This window comes from Neopsephotus bourkii, unplaced genomic scaffold (genome assembly GCF_033783945.1).
Source record: "Neopsephotus bourkii isolate Nb327-2 ecotype Australia unplaced genomic scaffold, CSIRO-AGI_Nbou_v1 NB_860, whole genome shotgun sequence".
Taxonomy (NCBI): domain Eukaryota; kingdom Metazoa; phylum Chordata; class Aves; order Psittaciformes; family Psittacidae; genus Neopsephotus; species Neopsephotus bourkii.
Genome location: NW_026901356.1, coordinates 3,462,712 through 3,483,895, shown reverse-complemented (window position 1 = coordinate 3,483,895; position 21,184 = coordinate 3,462,712). Strand labels below are relative to the sequence as shown.

Sequence of the window (21,184 nt, the reverse complement as noted above, 5' to 3'; positions counted from 1 at the left end):
TCCCTGCAGTCCAGCACACTCAGTACCTGTGTTGTTGCTCTCACAGCCTGATGTTGCCGTGCCTCATCCCCATTCTCCACAGCAGTGTGCAAACAGAGTAACACTCTTACAGCCCTCACAAGTTTTGGAGGTCACTGTTCCTCCTCCCTCTGATCTAAGTGTAATTTGCTGTAACTAACTTGGATAAGGTTAGCAACAAAAATCCCTACAAGGAATTCGGAGGTGAGCGCTGAACTGTAAGCAGGCCAAATTTATCAACTTTTGACACTTTAGGTCTCTGTAAATCAGCTCACTGATGTTATGCATTTGATAATTGTTGTAAAACCCATTCAGGAAGGGTTTTAGGCTGTGCTTATTATGACACATTGCAACACCATATTGGCACCACTGTCACACCATATTATATATTAGAAATATGACTAATGATTATGCAAAAGAAGGTTAGTCATGACTTTTAGTCAATTTTTGATTAGTAAGATAGCTGTGCTACGCATAATAATAGACCAAATGTTTACCCTGAAGAGTCATTATTCAATACGTGCACAACTCTAATATAAATTTCAAGAAGGACCATCCATAACAGCAAATGGAAAATTAACACCAGGAGCTAATAGCTATTGAAAATTATGTTTTCTTTTGAAACTTAGATCATATTTTTAAATGGAATTTAAAAAAAGGGAAAAAAGAAAAAAGGACATAACTCTAAATTATGATAAGTAATTATTTTAAAAGCCAAAAATCCAACACTACTTGTGAAGTGAAGGAACATTTGTTAGGGGAACACTGACACAGCATTTAAAAACACAAACACCAAGATTTATACTTTTTTATGTTCCTGAAAGCTGAGAATTACCAGATAGAGAAAGAAACAATTGACTGGAAGAACATCTGGAGTATGTTGCAAAGATGTCTGCAGGCACGTCTGTGAAAGAATATGCCTAGAAAGTATCTGAAGTTGTTCACTCTCAATTTTTTTGTGAAGTTTCACAATGATGTATTAAAGTAGGCACTATGACCAGGGGCAACATACTTTAATTAGCTTTGATTTTTGTTATGTAATATATTCAGTGTATTTGAAAGATCATGTATTGAGACTCTGGAGCAGGAGATCCTCTCTCCATATTTCTGTGAACAAAGCATAAATTTGCTCTTTTGTCAATACCAAAGCATTGGTGGTCCAGTGCTGGCACCCTAGCGGCCAGAGTTAATTCCTATTAGCACTGCTCACGTTGATACAGAAACATCATACATAAATGGTGGTTTAGGAAAGTAACTGAAACTGGAATGAAAAAATAAATGACTTGTTTCAGTCAGACACCTCCCTGTAACAGAACAGAGAAGTGGACAGAAGTTTCCAATTTAAAGTGTTAGTTTGGAGTGAATAGAAAGAAGCAGAAAGGAAAAAAATGCTATCCACAACTACAACATTCAAACACTACCAAATGCCTGTACTGACACTTTCAGGGGAATAAGACCATAAATAAAGAATGCCATTACTGTCACCTTGAGTGACCACTTGCATAATGCCAGCCACAAAAAGCCTACCCCACAATTCCTGTGCAGAGCTCACAGCTCTGTCTCAGGATTAAAATATGTTCAAGTGATGTAAAATCCATCTCATGTTCAGGTAAACTGCTCTGAAGGTTAGTCACACTCTTAAAGCTTTTTCCCATATTTTTACTGAGAATTTCCTTGTCACAAATTTCCTTAGCTTCCACGCTATGAGGGATTTCACAGTTGAGTTTTTTTCTTCTAGATTAGAGAGGGATCAGCTATCAGAAATCTTTTCACTATTTAAGCTGTGCTCACCTCCTAACCCTTTCCTTTTTTTGATTTCCCTTTTAGCTGTGGGGGAGGGGATAAGCAGAACAGCTTAAACCCTAAGCTGCTTAAGAGTTCCTAAGCCTCTTACGGTAGGGGATGTTTTCTGAAAACTGAACTCTTTTGCAGCTTTTTTTTGACTAACCTCCAAATTTTCACATACTTTCTGAAATACAGATGACAAACCAGACACAATGTTCCACTAACTGTTTCCCTTATACTTTTTACAGAGGAAACAGGACTACCTGGTCATTACAGTCTTGTGGTAGACTAATTGCCCTGCTTCTCCAAGGACTTAATCAGCTGTCAGCCAGTGGGGTGACCCCTTATACTGGGTTCTCACCTTTAGTCATTTCTTGTAAGTCTCACTCATGTGGGCTTGGATAATGAGCATGAACTTTGGGCCAAGAAACAGGTAAGTTATGCAGGAACCCCCTCAAAAGACAACCAGTAAACTCAAGAGTATCCTAAGAGGAATTTTTTCCTCTTTTCAGGTGAGTGCCAGAAAGCCTGGAGTCAGCATACTGGGAAGTCAGTTTGCTGTCTCATCTGGAGAAACAACCATAGTTATACTACCTTCAGGATCATGATGCTATTGTAAGGTGTTTCAGTTAAGCATTCTAAAGAATTAGTCATTTAAAAGTGTTTTGGTGGTGGATTGTGGATTTGCTGTATTGACAAAGAGAGTTGTCACAGTGCGTGACACAGGATGATACAAAATACTATATGTAAGGAGTACAACATGTATTTGAGCAAGCATTGAATAAACATCATTGTTCAATAAAGGCACAAACTCCATGGGATAATCCTTCTGCTGTAAGAGTGAGTGGACCAAAACATAAAAAATGAGGAGATGCTGAAGAGGAGAGAGAGAAAAAAGCAACGGGGGGGAGGAGGACAAAAAACTTGTCTATCAAAATACTTTTAGATTATTTCTTTGCAAGAGTGAATGATTCTATGAGACAATGAGTTTACAGGAGCCCATTAACTGAGACTCAACACAAAGCTACTGAGACATACTATTCCCTACTTACTTACACATTTAAGGGTTGCCAGGCAGGCCACTGTGCTTTTGCCTTGATGACTGTTAAAACCTCATCGCTCTGTAAAAAGAGAAAACAAGAAAGTGATGGGGACAATTTTACAACAAGATTAATTTGATTTACAGAAAAAAAGTAAGAGGCACTAAATCAAACTGCCTCCAAGTTCTGGCTATGAGAAATGTGCTTTGTCCTTTTTGCTATCTGGGGTACCTTGCCCCCTCAGCTGCACAGGATTCATTAAGAAGCCTCTCTGAATGCAGGAGGCAAGAGCAGCAAGCAAAGGCAGTGAGATTTTGGGCACAGCCTTCTTTTTTGCAGGAACTAAGCAGAGCTTAAACCACTAACAGTCACAGACTATGTCACTTTTGCATCATGAGCTGAAGGGAAAGGTTTCCGAGTAGTGCACAATGACATGAATAAATAAGACAACAACCTTTGTAATGGGGAAATACCCCAAAACAATATGACCAAACTGAGCCTTGTTCTGGTAACACTGTCACAGAAAGAGGTAGCTGTGCTGTATGCTGGGCTGTTAGTCCACATGTAGTAGTTTAGTGGCAAAAAGTATATCCTGGGCTGTCAAATTTGCGACTCTCCAACAACCCTTGTCACCAGAAGAATTTACCAGGTTAAAAAAAAAAAAAAACAAACAAAGACACAAAAATAGCTCTTAATATGTTACAGATTTACAGATCACAAGGGAGACAAAAACTAGACTCTGCTGTTCTTGGCAAACTAACACAACATGTGAGCACGTATGATATATTATTTATTATCCTTATCTGGGTAGAGGATATAACAAATCCATGGTGGATGCACTACAATCTCCTCCAGGTAAAGCCATGGATAGCACTTTGTGTTTGCTCTCCATTTATGCACATGAAAATTATAGTGTGAAATATAGCAGCCGTCTGTGGAAGCCCACAGTGTGGCAAAGCATTGTACAACGATTATTTCCTAAAGTCTGTAGGAATTCCTGCATCAGCAGTTTTAAACCTTATACTGGCACAATAAACCCAGGACAAAGGCAGGACCACTAACAAGGCTCTGATGCCCAGAAGACATCTATCACAGCTTTTAGAAGCATTTTCCCCACCTCCCTGAGGAATCCACTCCAGTAATTCACCTAGAGGAACACAAAGTTTACAGTTCACTCACATGATTTCTACAGTCTTTAAAAAATATTTCCCAATTACACTAAGAAACCCACCTCATACGTCACCAGTAATTGGCATTTCCAGCAGAGCTGACCTTTCAGTTTAGTGATAATAGTGCCATTTCCTGCTAGACAGCAATAGTTCTGATACCCCAGCCTAGCTGTAGTCCACATACACCCCTGTTTAAAGAAAATGATTTTCGCTGTTTGTTTCTACCTCTCCCAATATTTTCTGGCTCTCTCTTTTTTACCAAAGCAGGGTAATTATGGTGCTGATAGATCCACTCTGTAACACGTAGAGTTTTTAGTCTTGGGAATATTTATGTGACATGACCTCTCACTCAACCTGAGTGAACAGACAAGACATTGCTTGAAAATCCTTTTCATAAACACTACTGCTTTGCCAAAGCCTATGCTACATTAGATGAAAATCTGACTCTATAAAGGCAAGTGAGCGTAGAAAGATTTAATCAAACTCCCATTCTTCTAACGCAATGGGACTGAAGAGAACATTATGATGAGTGGAGCAGAGACACAGCAGGCAGCTGGGTTCCCCGGGGCAGGCTGTGGGCCAGAAGCAGAAGCCTGAGCCACCAGCACAACCCTCGCCCAGATCCTGGGCAGAACCCAGCAGAATGGGGCATTATGTGCGTCCAGGCTCACCTATGGAAACCTTCTTACCTCCATGCCTGCAAAAGGGGAAAAGACAGGTTTCCCCTCCAAGTGATTTAAAAGGAAACTGATAAATTAATGAAGCTAAAAGTCTGAAGTTATAAGACTTTACTTGTCTTTCTCTGTCAATGGAATTTGACCTTAACTTTTAATTTTCCTTGTTACAGCATCTCCTCATACATCCAGTTATTTGCCTTGAAAACACATCTGCATTCAAAATTATTAACTGTGCATTGTACATCCCAAAGGAAGACTATCATGAGCATAGATGGTTACATTTATTAAAATAATACACTGCTTATCTAATACAAGCCAGTAATTATGCCAGTAATATTCAAATCAGTCATATCTGAAAGCATTTTCAAACTAAAAGTGCTATTCAAACTAAAAATGCATACGATGAGTAGATGACCTCTAAGTACTAGCTTTGGAGAAAGCGCAGAGAGAAGGAACTCAACAGAGCAGGGTGCATTCAGACATCCCAAAATTTTTAAGGGAGGTTAAGATTCAGGTGCAAGAGCTGAATTCAAGACTTGAACAGTAACCAAAACCCAAAGATGCAGAATTCAGCATTCTGTTGGAATAAAATTGCATATTTTTGGTACCTAGAGAACCTTAACAATTATACAGGATTAAGCTGCAACTTGAATTAAATAATTTTTACTCCAGACTGATATTCTAATTATTCAGTCACATCTATCATACAATTTTTAATAATTCAAAATTAAAAACAGTTAAATTAAAATATAATGTGTACACTGTTACTAATGCCAGTATGTATCTACTACTACATTCAGTAACAGGCAGACACCTGAGTAGATGGTTTGTACAGTAGGGAGTTTCCCTTGGACAAATATTTATGTCCTTGAAAACAATCCAGCAAACTATGCATGAGGTCTGGGTGCTGGTTCGGTGGCAGCCTGGGCAGCACAGCTCCCCTCATCACTCATGGTGCCACCAGCCTGTCTCTCTCCAGGTTCTGCAGGGAGCAGGCTCCAGAGTCCATCCAGCACAGCAGTGATCTTCCTCTACCTCCAGTGGACCTATACATTTTTAAGGGAATGCAACAAACTCAAAGAGGCCAGGCAAACAGATGTTACACACCACACGAGTTCACAGCCTCATAAACAATCCGTAGAAAAGGTTTGATGCTTGGATTTGCTGGCACCAGCTATAATTTACTGGCAGATGGGAGAAACTGAGAGGATACAAAATGCCTGAAGAGGAACCCACAGATTAATGTTATATAACTGGTTGATATAATCCAACTGCCTTAAATAATCCAATTGCACAGACTTCAAAGGCATACAGTTTTTATGAATTTTAGTTAATGTTTTTTTTGCTGTATTTGTACTCATTTTTCTTTCCTCTTCATATTTTCAAAGTTTATTTTTGAAGTAAACTAAGATTCATGTCAAAATATGGAAAAAAAGATCTAGAATCTCTCACAGTTGTATGTTGCAAGTTGTCATCATTTATGTATTTGGCTGGGAAGCAATGACTCCCAAGTAATGAAACTGTTAGATTTTTAAAACGAAAACCACATCATTTACAAAATGATGGAGTGTCAAATGTTACAATGTCAGAACAAGTTAAAGAGAAGGACACCAAAACTCTTACTTGGAGCTGTTGAAAACCCTTTAGGTAAAGTCTGATACACACCTCTTTCAACAATAAAGCTGGGGCGGTGGACGGACAGGGGGGACAGAGAGGGCTAAGGGGAAAGGGATTAGAGTTTTCAAGCCTATATTGTGCCCTTTGTGCACATGGAAGTTGTCAAGGAATAAATCTGGGACTACCTGTCAGTTTTTACAGAGATACACAGGAAAAAAAGTCTCAACCCTCTTTCATTTTCTCATTTAAGGCAGTTTCGGCCTTTAGTACAAATCACAGAATTGATACTTGGGAATTTGCAGTTGATTTTTTGCTCAGCTTTGTTTGTGCAAATGGGTATCATGCAACAGAGTGCAGGCTCTGCTAAGAAGGAGTGCAGTGTTGTACTATGCCGCTGGCAGCCTCGGCATAACCAGTTGAAATAGGATGACTGCTTCTTTTACATGCCTAGAGCATGATCAAAAAGTCCAGTGAACCCAAAGTAGTTTCTAGATTGACTTCAATACTTTTTTGGATTGTGGCCTACATTGAGACATGCAAAAATAGCAATCAATTCTCCTTCCCTTCAGATCCTCTTTCTATATTTGTGTTTCAAGTTGGGGGTGAGTGATTGACTCAACAGCAGTTCTTTATGAACGTACTGTCCTCCAAAAAGTCCTAATAGCATGTTTTCAAAAAGTTGGTAATGTCATCCTAATACAGCCAGCCTTCCTGTTGTCCTCAAGTTGGCAAAAATTAATCACTTACTGTAGATCTATTTGTTCCTGCAATGTACAAATTAACATGCACACAGAATAACAGCATTATATGGAAACAAATAGAATCCCGCAGTTTGAAACCACTGCTAAATTAGTTCATCCAGTTGTGCACTTCACAAAAGATTAAAAACATTTCCTCATCTTCAAGAACAGAAAGTGGGATACAGCTCAAAAAAGCAGCACTGAAGATAGAATTTGATTTGAAGTCTTTCTCAACCAAGGGAATTTAAAGCAACTTTCTTAAAGGGTAACATCCATTAAAAAAGCAATGAAAGCTTTCAGCTGAAGTTTTAAGCATTGTCTGAATACCTTTAGAATAAAAGAGAGATTAGTAGGATCTGAAAAGCTGCATAAACTGTTTCATGTGCTCCTGCTGCTTTTTGGTAACTGATGTGATCAGTATATTTTCTGAACTGGAAGTTATTTTCAAAAGTGTTTCTTATTACTAGTATTTTATGTGTGCCAAATTACATTCAAAAATGTTACTGTGCAGATCACTTAGCACTTCAAAATAATTATTTGATTCAGTTCAGCTAAACATGTGACTGTATTATCTGACACCAAAATCAGAGTCAGATTCAATCAACTGTGGGAATGAAAAATACCTGTTTTGAGCCGTTGCACTCAATTCACACCACCACTGCTTGGCATTCATTCCATTGTTTCAGAGTAGAGAACATTTAATTCCTTCTACAACACTCATCTTTGTAATATCTGAATGCCTTTCTATCCACAGTAGGCTCATTTTCACAAGATTCTTAGAAAGTAGAAAAAGCAACATTATCCTCAATTCACAGATGATTAATTGAGCATCTTCTGGAAACAAACATATGTATCAGACTTTTAAGATAACATCTGCACTGCAGGATCATCCTTGCCCTCAAAAAATAATTTGTTACCAAAGAAGAAAAAGATGAGAATGAAGAAGTATAATGAACAATATGTCTTCTGTGGGAAATCAAATGCTATGAAAATGAAAATGATATAGTGCTTTGGGGGCATAGTTGTGTGCTCTTAAAAGCCGATCAGTTTTCTGTGATTCGTATATAGATGTTATTTCCACCTCCACGCTATGCAGACACACAGAAATCACTTCAGGATGTGAAAAACACTTGTTCAGTATTCCTAGCACTTCTTCAGTTCCTGGAAATAGTTTCAGACTAATAGAAGTCTTCAAGACTCAGTTTTTGGCTCCTTGTTGCTACATACGTTGTATAGTTAGATATCTTGTTAGGAGGAAATATTTGACAGACAATACAAACATCTGTTTGCACACTTTGAGCAGCCAGATAGGCTACAAAGAAGACTTAGGGTTCCGCACTGAAGGCAAGAGGTTACTTATACTATTCCTCTTATGCGCTGGTGTATCTTATTCATTGATAAAAGCTCATGTTTACTTGGGACTGATGGCATGAAGATCACTTCTGAAAGCAGACACCTCCCTTCTAAACTCCCTTCTAAACTAGGAATGGTGACAGTGTTTGCTACAGTGCTCTACTAGTGGTCATACCTTTATATAGGCACCAAGGGTTTATGTTTATGACTGTCTTTCAACTGTCCCTGCTGCTGAGTGAAAGACTACCTAGATGATTTTGCTATCTATTCTAATGAAACTACCACATCCTAATATAAGGTTTCAATTCTGGGGCCTGAGTGCAAGACTCACGGTTAGGATACTTGCTGGAGAAGGAAGAATTCTGAGCTCTGGACAATGATTTTGTTTTTCATGTAACAACCTCTTAATGCTAGAAAGATGTTAGCACTATAATTTTAATTTTAAGTACATGTAGTTAGATTCTACTTAAACTATAAGTGAAGTGTACCTTCTTTGATATTATACGATTATTATGATTCAACAGCATAGCTTTCAGTAGAAATTGAATTGCAGGATTTCATTTGTGAAGAATTCTACTGTGCTAATAGATGTGCTAGAAAGTGTATTACAAGACCAGAGAAAAAGAAAAAGGTGCTGTTTTATCCCAACACAAATGCACGCTTTCTTCCCAGTTTGAGAGAAAAATAAAGACCAGGCTTGTCTTTAAAGTATTAACTATCACAAAATACCTGGTTAATTAATGCTCAATTAACTATTTATGGACATGAAAGTTATAAGACTTCCATGGATACTAATTGAAATATGGCATGTTTTCACCTGGTTAATAAAATTTGTAGACATTTTGCCTACCTCAGTTTTAAAGATGTATTTGAATGAAAAGGGGACACTGATGTGGGCACATTACTGAAATTTGTAAAAGCTTTAAAAGAAAAAGGAAAGCTGTGTGGTAATAAAGTATTTCTGGGATAAAAGCGGCTACATACAGCTTTATTTGCTCTGGAGTTCACCTTTCTGTAAATACACGTTTGCTATATAGTAACGGGTTATGACCTCCTGTAATGCACACTGAGCTGGTGTGTTTCACTGACTCCGTAAACTATCAGCCTGCTCAGAATCAGCCAAGTTTTCTGAGTATTTCTTGTTTATGTGGAGCATGTCAGAAGTTTCCCATAGCTATGAGCATGGGCATCACAAAATCTTACTATTGGGATCCGGTAATACATCATGCAACACATCTATTTTCCTGTGGGTGCAGTCAAGGAGATTGCTGAAGTTGCCCTGAGTGTCAGTGCTGAGATGAAGTTTTTCTCTTCTTTTTAACATGCAGAGACTTTTTTATGACAGAATGTGCAGAAGGTGTTTTTTTCCCATTCCATAAAAAAAAAAGAGCATTTTTGAAAAGGTTAAGTTTTAGTCACAAATTACTTCATTTGGAAGGGGATAAAAAAAAAAAGTCCAGAATTAAATTCTAAATTCTGTTAAATTCTATGCCTAATGTAGATTATACTTAAAGTATAGGATCACAGACTTGGAGTTACTTTAAGCAACAGCAAAACCACATTTCAGTCAGTGGAATTATACCAGAATTGTGTTTGCCCATTTTACTTTGACTTCTCTATGTTCATGACAGTTCTTTTGAGGCAGCTGAGAAAACAACACATATTACAAGATATATAAACATGCCTGCATGAAAGATATTGTTTGGTCATTGTACATACAAATTCAGTATTTTCCTGTACAAGTACTTTCTTTAATGTCTTTAATTAAAATGTCTTATTTCTTTTCTTCAAAAAATGGGTAATGACATTTCAGGGAATACAAAACTGTGGGTTTTAGTTCACCAAATAGGAAAATCTGGGGGAATTTTCAGGCTTTTAATAACATCCACTCAATTACAAAAGCACTATTTGCCCCATTCCTGACAGTCTTCAAGGCCAGGTTGGACTGGATTTTGAGCAACCTGATCTAGTAGAAGGTGTCCCTGCCTGTAGCAGAGGGTTGGAACTAGATGAGCTTTAAGGTCCTTCCAACCCAAAACATTCTGTGATTCTATGATTTCAGGGGTGAGATAGATAAGAAAATACTGCTGGGATGCAATTGAAACAAACTGAGATGAAACAATCTCCATTTCAGGAGAGCATGTAACCCAGTGCTTCAGACAGTCCCAGCTGAATCACTGAGCTGTACAGCAAAGCTCTCCTGTACTTAGCAATTCTGTAATTCACTTTAGCAAAGAAAAACCTCTGTGTTAGATAATCAGGCTGAGAATTTCCCCAAACTGTGGATATTGTCTATATTTTCCAGGAATTATGGAAATATATGCTGAAGCTACAGTTTCAGGATGGTGACTTTAGCTGACAATGTATGCTTAAGTAAAGCTTTTAAAAGGGAATTATATGAATTATAATTTCTGATTTTATTAAAAATTAGTAGGATGGGATGTAAAAAGAAGTATTGTTAGCCTTTATTGTTACTGTTAGTATATATCCCCAAAATACTGATACACTTTGCATTAACAACTTTCTGCATTACTTGTCCCACAGGGTTTTCTTTTGATGAAGTGGTTGTTTCAGGAGGTGAATGTAGGCTGAAATTAATAACAGAAGTGTTGCTAACGGCAACATTGGAAATCATATGCTCTATTTTATTGCCATTAAAGGTGCAGTTACATAATGTAGGGTGTCCCAATAAAGCAATAATTCATTTTTGCATAGTACAAACCCTAGCAGTGTGTGTTAATGGGCCTTAGGTATGCTCAGAGTAATTTCTGTGGCTGAGCAGATTCTGTAGAAAAGGGTTTCTCTTGTGAATCCACTTCTTGATTGTACGTTGATTTTTTTACTCCGCATTTTGCTTAATTCTACTTAGAATGCTTTCCTGTCTTTAGCATTACAGGAACATTGGGGAGTCCTAAATTACTTACCAGAAACAAGGGAATATATTTTCACTACCCTTAGAGATGATTACTTTTAAGGTAGGAAATTAAACTATACTTTTAAGGTAGGAAATTAAACTATACTTTCAAGGTGATCATAAGGGGTGTAAACCCCCTCTTCTTAATAAGTTTATCCAATACATACCCTTTTGCCCCCCTCCTGTCCTAGCTTGCCAATTTCATCAATCCTCTAGACTAAACTAGCCTTTAAACCTATATCTAACTGCTCTAAAGCTACTGTTATTTTAAATTTACAAATGATTTTGAAATACATGAGCACACCAGAAAAGAAACAGAAGGGAAAAAAAAACCCACAAACCAATCCAACACACCTAGGCGTTCTGTGTATAATAAAGCAGATGTATGCACCTGAATGGCAACCTGCAAGCAGCAAGACAAAAACTGCATTCACTGGAGATAATGAGAAAAGTGTTTTAAAGCATTAGGATCACTCAGCACATCCATATTCAGGTAACTACAGCATTTTTTTGCTCAGACTCTTTCAAATAATTTCAAAACAGACAAGGATGAAAGCACTGAGACAGGTTCTTGGGCATCCTATGAATAAGTGAGCTTCAGCTACTTAAGTATCTGCAGAAAACCTAAGGAGAAGGCTGGGCCTGCTCTGAGAAGAAGCCCAGAGAATGGGGACAGAATGATTCCGTTTTCTGGCTAATGCCGGCAAGTAAGATTCCAGGTATCGCTATTATCCATCCTGCTGCTGCTCTCTGACATTACTCAAATATAGTAGCTTGAACAGAAGCATTTCTTTGGGTAATAACAAGTGATTTTAAAGACCAGAAAATTAGCTCAGGAGGAAAGTTTTCTTGACCCGTGATGGTATTTTGACAAATCAATGTTGGGGTTAGGTGTTTTTTTCCATTCAGAATATATAACTGAAGTATTCTAAATGCTCTTTACTGTACAGAGGCAACCATAACAGCTTCATATCCCTTCAATAAGATGTGTCTAAGCCACCCCTTACCATTCCTTTCCTCAAAAAATACATAAGCCCACAAAAGAAACCAACAAAAAATATAGTCTTTAAACAAATTAAGGAATTGAAGATCCTACCATGAATTACATTTTTTATCATCTGCAAAGCAGTATTCTCTTAGAATCAATTTCACCTCTTCCTCTCCCCATACACTTTCAGCCATTGCCGTGACAAACAGGTTGCTGGCCTCCTGGACCATTTCTCTGGCACTGTGCAGTCTCCTGGTTTATGTTTTGGCATTAACTGTGTCAGAATTTAATGACCAAATCACACTTGTCTCAGATTTTAAATACAATCATCTCAATCTCTGATGGGACTTTGGAGAGCAGGGGTTTAAGTGGAATGCCAGAGTTTTCTCCAAGGAATGGAGATGTTGACATTTTTCCCGCTGGGGCTGCCTTTACCGCCTCCTTTCCTTGCAGCTCCCTTGCCTTTGAAAAACAACTCAGTGTACACCTGTGTGATTCAAAAGACTATCTATGTAGCTCTCCACAGACAGCAGCTACAGTCTGATAGCCCTGATTCTGCTTGTGTACATTAGTTTTGCCTTATCTTTGCTTCTGCATTTTGGTATGCTGGGAGAGACAGAGAAGAAAACTACACTATCCATCCTGTGGGCAGAATTAGCTTTTACAGTTTATAGCTTTTATTTTTCAGACAGGGAACTCTCCTGTCCTGTTCCTCAGTGTGGATTTGTATACTTTTAGAAAGGTCTTGTTTAGGCAGATGCTACATGGATGCGGTGGTGTGCTCCCCACTCTATCTGGCTTCAGCTGGACTCTGGAGAGATAGGTAACACCACAATAGCTAAGGGCTCTCAATTTTGCTCAACACCTGAGGATTAGTACAGCATGCTCCAACTGACATATGGCTAGCATGCAAATATAACTCAATCATCCTACTCCATAAATAGTGGACAACCCAGAGCCCACTGAGATCTCCTGCATGGCAGTGGGCTGCATGCCAGATCTCCCCTTGAGCAGGGATCCCTCTCAAGGTTCCTTCTTGAGGTTGAGAGACTCCTTACCATGTCAGATAGTAAGTGAATTGGGAATAAGAGCACTGAAACTTCAAAATCCTAGATATGTGATATAAAGGAAGGATAGATTGTGCACATATAATCCTTTAGACATAAACCATTGACCAAGTCTGGGAATAAGTCGAAAGGCAGCTGCTACTAGACTCCCCTCTGAAAAGGAGTTAGGATGCAAGGGGGTCTTTCTGAACCTCAGGATGCAATGGAAGGTTGTCCCTGACAGTTCTGTCTGACCCTATTTTCTATGCAGTACATAACCAAGTGTACTTTGGCTGTTAAACCACTGTTGCATTTACCATTGGCCTCTATTAAATCCCTGACTTTTATCATTGAAATATATCCTTGCTTCTCTCTTGCGAGTGAAGTGCATCATTCCACCCACAACAATGGAGGCAAATCCAGAAACTGAGACTGACCAGGAAAGTCTTCTTGTCACTGTTATCACTTTTTAGAAAGGTCAGGGGCGTGAGCTAGGCAACACTGTCTCCCATCTCTGATGGCTCTCCAGCACTTACACAGTTGGGAATGGTATTATGAGGTTTTGTTTTTGTAAGCCATTCAGCACTAACTTTTCCCTCAGGATAGTGTGAGAAGTCAGGTGAAGGTTATCTCCCTAACTGATGCCCACAGGAGCTTTAAGAGCCTCAGATATCTTTAGATCACTTAATATGGCTAAACTTTACAAGTGCCATCAAGCAGAATTAATATATGAGAGACGAATTATATATGATTACAGCTTTAAAAACAGTAGGAGCTGCTATTAAAATGACATCTGCAATTGATGTACTTAACATACCAGGGAAGAACTAATAATTCCACTGTAGAAAGTAATGTTTTGGTTTCTAGTTGTTTACTTAGAATAGCAAAAATAAAACAGAGTGTCGTGGTTTAAACCCAGCCAGACAGCTTGTTCACTCACTCCCAGTGAGTGGTGCCGGGTTGGAAGCAGTCGAGGCCCGCGTCCCCCTCCCCGAGGGCTCTCCCCTTCCCTGCTCCCAGAGGGATGGGGAGGAGAATTGAAAGAATGCAACTCCCATGGGTTGAAACAAGAACAGTCCAGCATCCAATGTACAACACAAGTTACCACCGCTACCACCAATGACAACAATGATAAGAGAAAATAACAAGGGAAGAGAATATGATACCACCTGCCGAAAACGAGTCCGACCCAGAAGCCCCCCGTGTCCTTCCAGGTAACTCCCAGTTACCCCCTGGGCATGACATTCTGTGGTATGGAATACCTCTTTTGCTAGTTTGGGTCAGGTGTCCTGTCTATGCTTCCTCCCAGCTTCCCCTTCTCCCTGGCAGAGAATGAGCCTCAGAAAGCCCTTGGTCTGGGTAAACATTACTTAGCAACAACTGAAAACATCGGTGTTATCATCCCTGTTCCCAGGCTGAAAGTCAAAACACAGTACTGCACCAGCTACCAAGATGGAGAAAAATTGACTGCTACTGCTGAACCCAGGATACAGAGAAACATGAATTAAATTCTATAGCCACAGTGCTGTATATGTCAGCCTTTAGTAATGAGAGATAAATGGGTGATGTTGTCTCTGTAATAAGCCAGACATGAAGAAATGTGTTTGTTTACTGAACATCCCTAAAGGACTCTGGAAATCCACAGGTCATCCAATTGCTGAGCGTATCGTTCATATAGTTATTTTATGATCAGTGTAGTTCTAAATTAAGGAACAGGGACAGAAGCTGTTCCTTAAAAGAGGGTACTCAACATATTACACTGATCTTGAATGCTGCAATATTAATTCTAATAATAAGAAAACAGCGATAATCACTGCAGTAAGGTCAGGAAAATGTAAATATCTTCATTTTTAGCTGTAAAATACCACTAACTGGTAGAGATGCACCTTAAAGCTGTGTGTACTGCTAAAAATTACTATTGTGATGTACATCCCTTGCTGATTTATAATTATATATACAATGACCTATTTATATGTTTATCTCTGAAGCTTATGTGCTGAAGATAGGTTTAAATTTTAAAGTTTAGCTGTTAGTCATGTTATCATGAAAAGACACAATGCATTATTATGCCATGAAAAAGGCATTTTGAATATTCTGTGACACATTCAGAGCCAACAACAACAAAAAAAAAGCACACTTCTCATTCCAAAGGTAAAGCAAATATTTCTGTTGTGATCATCTCATTTGTATTCCTTTAAGTAGCTAATGAACTCTTTCCTAGGAACTCCATGACCTGAACTGTACAGTATTAGAATCATGATCAGTTCTTTTAAATCAGGGATACTGCGTACAGATATTTATTTTCTTTCATCGTTTTTTTTTTTCTCTCCCTGGAGTCCCCTCCCACACCATCCTCCTGCTGGGGGATTTCCAGGGAACACAAACATTAGTCCCGTCTTTATTTTGTACAAAAGTAGACTGGTCCCAGTGAAGACTGGTCCCAGTGAAGTCCTAATTCCAGGTGTTAAGCCACTTTATTAAAGTCATTTTCTATCCCTTAACATAAAATCAGGTTGCTTCTTTTCACAGATCTCTAAAGAGACTAGAACTGCTCTGTTATTGCAGGACAAGCTTCCAAAGCGGTTAATAATCACAGCAGCAAAGCATGGTAAATGTCACATCTCATTAAGAAGCCAGTAGTTGGACTCTATCGACTGGAGTAACTTTAAAGATGCATCACCCTTTGGCTAATCAGGATGAATGTTTTTAGTGTTCATGTTCCTAATGCAAAAACAGGTAAAATGCACAGGTTCGTTCCATCTTGCCTTCCCCTGATGCTCTAGTTGCATGCTGAAACTGATGGAAATGTTCACTTACACCAGAACTGCAGAGGTGTTGTACCACAGTAAATGCTGAAAGAGTATTAAATGTGCAGTTACTGTGGCATTCTCTGAAGCTTGATGAGCCAATTAATAGCACTTTGTATTTTCATGGCACCTTGCTTCAAGGACTTTAAAAATGTTTTTAAATGATGATTATGTTCTAGAGCTCTCCTGTAAATCATTTGCACCACTGTGCAGACACAAAAACTACAGCAAAGTTAGCAGAGCAATAAAGCACTTTCGGTTCAGAAAGCTTTTTTCCAAGAATATTCACTGACTTCCAGCAGTACTATGGTGATAAAACAGCATGCCTTGAGAAGTAAGAGTGACAATCACACCACCACTGGTGCCATCTGTACCTGTGAAGAAGTGACACCTGCTAATCCACAGTAAAGGTGGAGACACCAAGCTTGTTCTACAATACTGAATGACTTGATGAGCCACCCTCTATAATCAAAGTAATTACATGCAAACTGGGCACTGTCTACAATCTGAACTGTCAATTTGAATTTGTGGTTAAAACATTAATTAAACCAGCAGGCATGATCAAGCTGTCTCTGAAATACATTAACTACACTAACTTTGTGAAACCAGGACACCATCAAACAGATAATTGGTGGCTCAAACCACATCTTCCACAAAACCAGAGACCATGTAAAAGCTATGTAAAAGTCATACTATAAACCAGACCCTCAGAGGGCACGTAGCTGGCTTTGAAGAACAAAAGTAAGTCTTTCCAATAGGCACCTAACTATAGTAGCATTATAAATGAGGTTGCTTCTCTGAGGAAGACAGATGAGAATGTTTAACAATTCCTTTCCCCAGATACCATCTACAAAGCTGGAAGCATGTTATGTCATCCTGTTCTGGAGTAATTGAATTATAACCCATGCTTTAAAAAAAAAAAAAAAAAGAAAAAAAAATCAACACACCCCCTCCCCAAAAATAATACCACAAACTATTGATTCAGCCTCATCCATCTTTACTCCGGTCAGAAACCAAACAACCTTCAGCCACTCCATCCAGTCTTGACAACTGTAATTCCAAAATGAAGCTTTCTGTGCACCAACAGACTTCGTACAGTGCTACCTGCTGTGCCAGAACCAACATGGAAGTCATAACATTTCACAGGAACTATATAAATGAAATAAAATATATTAAGCCCTAGAAAGAAATCACATAGTCAAGGAAAAGGGAAATCCAATTTCCAGTAAGATATACCCTGATGGGCCAGGAAAACCTAGAAAATATTTTCAAATCCTGAGGACTAAGATCCAGTACTCTCTGTTTTTGAACAGTTCCTGCTGTCTCATATGGTTTCTCCTCCCCACCACGCAGCCAGTTAATTAAATATAGGATATGTTCAAACTTCAGAATTACCTTACATTTTGAGCATTATTTCTTCCTGTAAACTTTTCTCCTGTACGACAAACATTTGTGAAAACTCTGGGAACACAACCCGGGCCTACTGAGCCAAGGTTTGATGCTCTTAACCACACAGCTTCCATTTCTCCAAAACATTCACCTCCTTTTATAGGTAAAAGTAAACCTTTCTCACACAAAGATCTGGAAAGATCCCAGTTGCTCATAGGCTTACATCTTACCAGTTATTCATTTTCTGAGTCAGAACTGCTGTATACAACAAGCAAGAACATTTGCAAATGCAGGTACTACTCACAAATAATGTTGGTTTAGTTCTTAAGTTATGGCTCTCTTTGAAGGAAGCTACTACTGACTATAAGCATGCCCAAGTGAATCTGAATTTAACACTTCATAAGGTATGATCAGATTACCAAAGTAATTAGCATCTTTCTCTTTTTTTCTTTTCACCTGTTTTGCGTATAGTTCTTTGTACCCTTTCACAGATACAAGAAGTTCTAAACTGCTCTCAGTAGCTCTCTCTTCCTGATCAGGAATACAGCCCTAATTGTATCAGCCCTTCTCAAAGACTGCTCTCTTAATCACTACTTCCTTCAGTTACACAAGAATGTACAAAAAGCCTTAACCATTCACAGTTTCTTTTTTCTGCCTTCAGGTCCACATTTCTACTGATTTGTTCTGCACATTTCTCCTACAATAAATCATCCAGTGTTATTGGTCCCACGTGGCTGCATGCCTTTCATTTTTGTGAACGAAAATCCAACCATCTTATCACTGCAGCTGCTTTTAAACACATTTTGGTGTCAGCAGTGATTTACTTTTTAATTATTTTAGGTGAGTGGTCCTATTGTTTTCTTAATAGCTGCTTTAAAGGTGGTGTTCCAGAAAATGAAACCTCAGCATCTGGGCAAGGAGAACAGGTTAATTCACAATTACTTAACAAAGCAATTTCCTACAAGTACATTCTTGATGAAAATATTGCCACACTTCCCAAATCTTTCACATTTTAGTGTGATGATTAAGGGAGTCATTTCTTTGAAGTATGTTCTAGATGAGCATTCTTGGGAGATTCTTGCTAAAAAGACCAGCAGGGACAGTATAGAGATAAGATTATTTCTGTCTGTCTTCCAAAAGCCTGAGAGACCATTTTACCAGTTTTCTATTTCAGCTGCAAAGACAAGTTGTGAATCCAGTGCTCACCAAAATTAAAGTCTAGGGATTTGTTTTTAGTAGAAGGTCCATTTTTGTACTTTGATAAGTGCATGTAATTTTTTCTCTTGTCTGCAGGAGCACATTTATGATGTATCTGGGGCAAAACTGAGCGTATAGGTAAACTGGTATTTCCCCAAAGAGCAATTGTAATCAGCAAGAACAAAACCAGCACAGTTTATTGCAAAAATGTACTCTCTGCAGTGGAAATGTGAAGCAAGAAAGCATTTATGATTGTGAAAGGTACAAGTTTATCCACATTGTTGAGTTGATTTAAAAAAGTCCTTGGAATGCACTGTATATTGCTTCTTTGACACATGCATGAACTATCAGGTATTAAAATATTTCCATAGTCTTACCAAGCATTTGATGCACTTTCATTACACAGAAACATTAGGACCCCAAATAATAAATGTGTCTGCTGGTTTCGGGTCAGGTAACTGCTTTCAATTTTTATACTATTAATCTGGCTGAATAAAGTATAGGGAATTGTACATTTATGTAACATTATTTTTTGCATAGGATATGCAGGATTGAAAAGTAGTCAAAATAATATCTGTGGCCAGATCTTTCTTCTGATTCTCTGTACCTGCCAAAAAACCCAGGTAACTTCAGGGTAACTTCACAGTAGGGTGTGATATTTTTCCATTTTTTTCTTTTTCTTCAGTTACCTCCATCCTTCTGAAGGTCCTTTTCTGTTCCTTACAGCAGTCGTCTTCAAAAGAACGGAGAGGAGGGGAGAAAGGGAAAGAGCAGATGTTTTAAGCTAATGAGCAAATACTAACAAAGTAGTTGTGCCTTGGGGGTCTTAACATTACTTTGAAGGTGAGTCTTGTTTATTCAGTACTAGAAATGTGTTTGGCTGCTGAAAAATATGTAACAATTGGTCAAGTTAATTTTTCAGGAAGCAGTTTGCAGCCTTTGTCCTCCCACAGTGCTGAATCACGAAGGAAAGAGCAGGTACAGGAAGAAGCCAAAGCAGTAAATCCTGCAGGACCACCCAGACAAAGTTGCATGAACAGTCTCAATTTACCCATTAACCAAACACACTGAAACTGGTACTGGGTTGTGACAGTAATCTCCTTGTTGTTCTGGAGACGTTCAATGTGTACGTGCTCTCCCAGTAGCTACATTCAGAACAGCAGTGATCTGGCCCTAAATGTTTTCTGCCTGCTTTCAGAGGGCACACTTAAACTCTTCAGCTATGGACTGAAAACAGAAAAAAGACACAGATAAATGCTAAACGTGCAGTCAATCTGGTTTTGTGTCTAAGCTCTCCCTTTCAGACAAATATTTATCTGCTGAAACTTAAAGCTTTATAGGCATTTCTGAAAGTAGAATCAAATTTTGTTATTAAAAACAAAAGCATTTGTTCCTACCGGGATATCTTGGTAGATTTGAGCAGGGAGCTCTTACAGTATTCATTAGCTCTGCATGTTTTGCTTTTCATTTGTTTGCTTACCTAAGCAGAGAAGGGAAGGTATATTTAGGAGCTCCATCATTGTGCAGCCCACAAAAGGCTTCATGAACACACAGTGCCAGCACTTCCAGCGTCTATACCACCTACATACCACTTAATCCCATTATCTTTACAACATAAGCTTTGATGCAAAGAAATATCCAGGACCTAGGAATGACTTATGAATTAATTACCTGAAGCATAGTCATTAAGAAAATTTAAACATCATGATTTCACATTCTATTTCATTAACATGCTAGGGGGAAAAAAAAAGAACATTCAGCAAGTTTTTGTGTCCACCTACAAAAATATTTTATGCCAGAGCAACATTTGAAGGTGAAAAAAGTAAGAGAAAATCTCAAACAAAATGTCATGGATTTTTTTATAGTAATAACACGAGTCAAAGACAAGTGTTGCCTCTGTGTTTGGAAAGTACCAAGACTATTTTGGGCTTTAACCTTAATGAAATAAATTGATGTGTTCTGCAGGTCAGCGTGTTTGCAGCTTTTGGGCCTTTACATGGTCAGATGCCACATGATAGTCATTCACATGTTCCAAGTGCTAAATGCATAAAATTTAGTTATATCTGTAATCAACATGGCTAAAACAGCTGGCAGATTCCTCAAGATTGTATTCTCTCTCTCTTGTATTATGCCACACCTGGATGTTCTGAACAGCTTCTAAAACTATTTCACTTTGATTCATTTAGAGAGAAGAAAAAGGATATAAGATTCAGAGAAGTATTAAGGTTAGTGCTGATATCTGTCTCAGAAAATTTTAGAAGGAAAATAGTGGATCCATTTATCTCAAAGTGAAACCAATGAAATATATTGCTTAAGGATTTCCATGAGCCAGAAAGGAACATTTTAGAAAGACATTGGGAAAAAGGCATAACAATCTTCAGCCTCATAACTGGAATGCCAGTTGCAGCAGGACATGCTGTCAGTTTCTGCCAAAGGTGGAAAAA

The 21,184-nt window shown here is 38.4% G+C and overlaps 1 protein-coding gene across 1 annotated transcript in view; it reads right to left on the bottom strand.

Moving 5' to 3' along the window:
* Positions 1 to 21,184, bottom strand: part of SPON1 (spondin 1) — a 191,289-nt gene that overhangs the window by 32,203 nt on the left and 137,902 nt on the right. Inside the window, exon 7 of the mRNA XM_061356650.1 lies at positions 2,860 to 2,924. Coding sequence (XP_061212634.1) covers positions 2,860 to 2,924 — 65 coding nt within the window. The remainder of the gene's footprint in view (positions 1 to 2,859; positions 2,925 to 21,184) is intronic.